The 6,239-nt window shown below is 37.2% G+C and overlaps 1 protein-coding gene across 1 annotated transcript in view; it reads left to right on the forward strand.

Annotated features, from left to right (window-relative positions):
• PRELID2 (PRELI domain containing 2) overlaps positions 1–5,397 on the forward strand; it is a 48,514-nt gene extending 43,117 nt beyond the window's left edge. The window contains exons 6-7 of the mRNA XM_019535001.1: positions 538–641; positions 1,070–5,397. Coding sequence (XP_019390546.1) covers positions 538–594 — 57 coding nt within the window. The 3' untranslated portion in view covers positions 595–641; positions 1,070–5,397. The remainder of the gene's footprint in view (positions 1–537; positions 642–1,069) is intronic.
• Positions 5,398–6,239: the final 842 nt, after the last annotated feature.

Below are 6,239 nucleotides of genomic sequence, written 5' to 3' on the forward strand. Positions count from 1 at the left end.
CCGAGCCCCCAAGGTCTGGAACAGTCTGCCAGCGGAGGTGGTTCAAGCACCTACACTGAACACCTTCAAGAGCAAAATGGATGCTTATCTTGCTGGGATCCTATGACCCCAGCTGACTTCCCCTTTGGGCGGGGGGCTGGACTCGATGATCTCCCGAGGTCCCTTCCAGCCCTAATGTCTATGAAATCTATGAACACCCCTCCCCCACCCCGCACGGACAAAGGGCTCCTCTATACTTTACTGTCCTCAGTTAGGAGAGAATACTATGTTTCAAATACTGTATAACTCCTCCTCCTCATCATTTTATACCCAACATGCACATCCAGCAGTATAACAGCATTCCTGTAGATTCAGTACATAACTACAGTTAATATCATATTATAATAGAGTAGGAGATTGTACTTTTAAAGATGTGACTAACTTCAGGTTGCCAGGATAATCCGAACATGTAGTGTGCTTGCATGCTGTCATTTCTTTTTCAATATGTGCAACATTTCAGTTTTATGCAAAGTTGTTGCTCCTATGTGTTCTTTATAGGGAATTAAAATAATGGAGACACTTCTACAGGAACGATATGGGTGCCCACTTTCCTAATAATGAACAGTATGTATGTCATCGATTTAAAAAAAGAAAAGAAAAAGGTAATATAAATTATTTCTTCATTAATATGTTCATGTTTCTACATGCACGTGTGTGTGTGTGTATATATATATATATATATATTCATATTACAAAATATTGTTAGTACAGTTTTCAGGAAGAATACTGAACAGCTACTTTGTTAGGCTTGGTAATAGCAGAGTTCTTTAATACCAGGTTGTTGAAGATTGCTTTGTGTGCTGTCTTTTTTTCCTAACTTATTTATATCATGAACTCGATGGGCTTAATAAAATGAGATGTTCACTTTGTGTGAAGATCATTATTACTTGCAGAAAAGCAGTCTCTTCAAGGATTGTCCATAGATGCAAGATTTGGCCAACTCTTAAAGCAGTTTCAGAATGAGAGCAAATGGCTATTGATTACCTACTAATAAATGTTCTTCTAAAGGCTGTTTTCTATGCTTTTACAGGAGGAAAAGTGTCTGTCTTAAATTTCACCAGACCAATATTTCTTTATTGCTATCACAGTTCCTACAGAAGTTACTCAAACTTTATTTGCACCATTTTAATTGAGGAAAGGGAAGATTTCAAATGCACAGCTTGAAGAAAAGATGTCCATTATCTATAAGTCCTTTTGGGAATACTTAAGGAATTATGCTATTTAAAGGGACTTTATGGTTGTAACTTTGTAAATAGTGTTGTGGATTTATCCTGTTATCTCCAGACACTAAAAGAGAACATGTGGCAAGAAAAACCTCCAAAAACTATATGTGCAATGAAGAGATCTTCTGTTAACCAGCTGCCTTGAGTCTTGTCAAGAAAGGTATGAAAAACCCTTGCGGACTGTTTGGTTTGAATCTTAATTCTTAGGGGCAGAAATTCTTCTCTACAGCAAGGAGAGAGGTAGTTAGCCATGTCTTCTACAGAATGGATGATCTTCAGTAATCTGGTCAAAAGGGGAATGCATGTTAAATAATTGCCATGCTGTACGATTTAACATTTCCAACTTATTTGCAGAAGTTTACGACTGGAAGGGACCTTGTGAGACCTGCAGAACTTGGAGGAAAAAAAAAAGATTAAAACTTCCTTTAGAAGTTATACATGCAGGCCATTGAATTATGCAAATATTCCTTTGAATGTGAACCAGTACAAAGTTTTCCTGCCAGGTCCGTAGGGAGAGCAAAACAGGTAGCTTGGAGATAGGTGTGACTATACCTGTTTGTAACCATCACTGCAGTGAAAAGAAAACTAATGATGACAATGAAATGTCAACATCAGTATTGTGTTGCTCATCATTTTGATAGAAACATCCAAGTTACATACCTGTGCCAGTGTGGTAGGATTCATTTGGAAGGATGTTCTACAGATATAAATATGTCATTGTTCTGGCAGATTTTCTTTTTGTTGCCTTCTGATAGGAGAAGAGGGAAACTAATGGCATTAGGAAGTCTCTGAGTAAGGTCCTTAAAGAAGGAGTGAGATCTCATGGACAGGGGTCCATGCATTTCAGTAGAACAATTTTGGTTAAAACTTCCATTCAGGATGCAGGTAACTTTGGGTCAGAATTTGTCATGCCAAGTAATGCCTTTCTGCACAATTTTGGAAGTATAAAATGATACAAAGTGCTAGCATCTGAGCATGGGCTCTTCTCTCCTTGGAGAGGAGAAATTTTGGCAGATAATGCTGTTTAGTAAAATGCAAGAGGTAAGGATTTCTTAGAGTGATATCTTTTATTGGACCAACTATGCTGGGCTTGCATTTGAAAGCTTGTCTAATTTTATCCCAGCTATATAGTTGGTCCAATAAAAAGACCACCCTAAGAAGTCCTTGCCTCTTGCCTAATCTCTGGATCTTCATGGCTACAATATTACTCCTACATTATGTAAAATGTTAGGATCTTTACTATCCGTGAAGAACAGATAGGCAGGACGTATGCTACTAAGTTGTTACTGGAACAGCTCAAAGAGAGGTAGATATGGAGCACATTTTTAACTGGCTAATCAATTAGCAGCAGTATATTTCCTTGACTAGAAAAATAGTTGATTTGCTGTTATTTATTGTGTTTAACCATAGGGTACGTAAAACTTTTGTGAAGAAAAATCCTTTCCAGTGTGAGCTAATAGAGCTAAAAAGAACTTGATCAGCTATCAGGCATACAAACAGAAGTGAACACTTGCAAACAGTTTAAAAGCGAATGCATCCTTCTGAAAAGCTGATCATGAATTTGTAATTTGTATATTCAATATTTTTACATGACAAAAATCATATAGTTCATTACACTAAAGGCATGACATAGCGTGCACTTCAGGTTGAAGATGGTGAGTAAAAGGGCAGACAAGTAAGTGTAAGAAAGCATGTTAATGTGTTTGAAAGCAATCATGATGTTTTCTTTGACATGTACATCAGTGTAAACTTGATTCTTACATTTGGAATAACGTGCTTTATTTTTGTTTCCTATTGTTTATATTTTTCACAGACCCTGTTGATCCTAACTAGGACATCTTTTGGCTTTGTTACACAGTTTTTAGTAGGTTGTGTTGTGAATGAATAATTTAGATACAATAGACAAAAAAAATCTTGAAGGATGACTCTTCCCAGGAAAAACAGGGAGAAAGAGACCAAGAACATTTATGTGGTTACTTTACCACATCAGACCATTCACTATTACTGAGTCAGTTTGTGGAGGGAAGCTCAGCTTATTCCCCTCCTTGCACTCTTGTCCTTTGAGATGGTGACTCTGTATATAATACTAGCCTGATTATGGTAGCAGCTTTTATTAGAAATATAACTTTATAAATACCGTAGAGATTCAAATAGGAAAAGTACATGGGATCCAATGAACTGATTGGAGTGGGGGAGCCTAAATAATAATAAAATTAATCTAATATGTCTCAGAGATACCACTTTGTGCCCTTCTTTGGGCCTGTCTACACATTACATTTATGCAACACCATGTTAATAGTGGCATAAATGGCAATGGTGCTACATGTGCACCTAGTCATAGATTTAAGATGCCATAAAAATGTTCTACATTTAAGGATGGTTTGTATGGTGGAACAAGTGGCTGATTGTTGCTCCTGGCTTTAGGACTGCACCAGTCTCAGACCAGCTGTGGTGCTGCCCTGTGGCTGGTGCTGACAATTGGCGGATTATTAGTTCCAGTTCTGGGATTGCACTGGGGTCTCCAACTGGTTGTTGTGCAGTCTTAGGGTCTGGGCCAACAGTCACCTGATCGCTGGCCCCAACCTGGGACTGCACTGGGTCCTGCCAGGCTCCAGTCACCTGGTTTTCAATGTGATCCTGCGCTCGCCCTGCACTGCCAAGTAGAAAGGGCATGATTGTGATCTGATGATCCCTGATCCCAGAATTGCACCTCCTGGTACGTACACATGGCATGGCAGGAGGCACGATTGTTGGAGTTGAGGAGCAGATTCCCTGACACCTTTAAATGAGCACGTGCCAATGGCCTTTGAAAGTTTCTCTGTTAATATTCAAAGGTAAATTAGTAACTCAGGAGATTGGACGCTTTGAAATACTATGGAGAAGAGTGGTGAATAAATACATAGCTTCTTTATGAAAGCTTGTCACAATGATTAAATTAGGATGCTTAAATCCATTTTAGGGCTCTAAAGTAGGAGGATTTTCAAAAGCGCTGAGCACCCGTTGGCTTCCATGGCAGTCGGAGAACCTAACTTTATGCACCCAGGGTCTGACTAAGGAAATAGCTCCATTGACTTCAGTGGGGTTTGAATCAGATTCATAGGTTTTGAAAACCTTGGTTATAAGGGCCCATCAAGTCATGTTTCTTCTATTTGCCTAATGTTAGTCTCTCTAAAAGGTGCTACATTCACAATCCAATGAAACCTTTAAAAGTTGAATATTTTGTACTCGGGGCCAATATATCTAGAGCAAAATCACTTGCTTAATTTATATATTTTTCTGTGGAACTTTCTGTCAGTCTAGATTAGGTCTGTGCTTCAAGGCAGCTTTCAAATCCCTTTTGTTAAGCATGACTTTTATGTATATTTTATCACTTGTTTTACAATCCTAAATGTAGTGTTCTTTTATGGATTGCTTTAATGCTCTAGGGGTGGGTTTAATACATGGTAATAAATTACTTAAACCATTTTTTGTTTACAATATTTTTTTAAAAATTGGAAAAACAGCCTTACATATAACATAATCTCTCTCTCAGCAACTTGAGAGACCATGAGGGTAAAGAAGGGCAAATTTTATTTGAAAATGAAGTATATAATTTGTCTTAACTATATTGTGTCTATGAGCTTTGTCATGATAAGATGAAAATTAGTTAATTTAACAGAGCAGTATCAGTCCTTTTGCTAATGCACTCATTAGTACATTTCAGATAGCTAATTGTTTATGGCAGCATTAGCAATCAATTTTGTATATTTATTAGATACACCAACTGGTACTGTAGCATGTGAAAGAAAAACTTGAATGTGGAACAGTGATTTAGGTAATTCATTTTGACTAGCAGTTTTCCACATACGATGGGAGAAGATGCTGAATTTCTTATATATTATGTATGTAAATGTATGTGAACTGTTAGATGCACAGCGTTGTTTTGTATACAAAATATTACACTGTGAATCTTTAATGTATTCCAATACCATTGTACTTAAGCTATATAACTGCGCAAAAACTGCTTGACTGTGAAGAAAAATATAAAATGTGAGAGCTGACTACATTGGCAAGTATCATTACACCTCTGTACATCCTCAAAATAGTACTCATCATTATATTGCAGTTGTCATAAAATAAAATTATGAGAACTCCTATGTCTGGTCTGTGCGCTGTCATTTTTACAGGTTCAAACTAAATGGCTTGTGCATATGTAAAATGCAAGTATGAACTTTGTAGTTTCCAGTTCCATCCAAATAGAATTAATGTAAATGTTCTGTGGAGCAGTTCTGCCAATAAGAGCGTGTGGATTTATTTGTACAAATACTAACATACCTGAAGTCAAACAGGCAGGCATGTTTACAGATGTGAGCCATGTGTCGTTCTTAGCTAGTTCAAATCTGCATACCATTATTTAAATTAATGAAGCTATGCAGATTAACAGCAATGGAAAATCTGGATCCATATGTTTTGTGATATAAAATCTGCAACCACTGTAGGACACTCCTTAAAGGACTATTGTACATCTAATATTGGCACAGTAAACTGAAATGAATCTAAATGGGTCTTACTTTGCTAGTTAGCTGAACTTTTATCTTTACTTTGAACATTGAATGATAAACACTTATGAAATGAAAGAAGCCCTAATGCCCAACATTACATGCAATTCTTTAGTAGACTGAAGTTTTTTTTCCCTTGCATGTAAAGGCTTTGCTCCTAAGAAGGGAAATTACTGAATACTTTCTCATAACCCAAAGCTCTTTCCTGTTTCAAATTGGCTCATGAAATTGGAGACTAATGCTTTGATATTCTTTCACAACCTATACCATGCCATTGGGTTTGGGGTTTGTTTTTTGTCTTTAAAAGCAGATTTCTAGTGCACTTCATTTGCAGGGGGAACTTGGACTGGAAGGTTGATGCCTTGTTCTGACTCCAGCACTTCTATTTCTTCCCTAATTGAAGTGGAGTCATTTTGAATAATGTTTAAGGACAAATTCA

The sequence above is a fragment of the Crocodylus porosus genome, unplaced genomic scaffold (assembly GCF_001723895.1).
Source record: "Crocodylus porosus isolate Cpor-Errol unplaced genomic scaffold, CroPor_comp1, whole genome shotgun sequence".
Taxonomy (NCBI): domain Eukaryota; kingdom Metazoa; phylum Chordata; order Crocodylia; family Crocodylidae; genus Crocodylus; species Crocodylus porosus.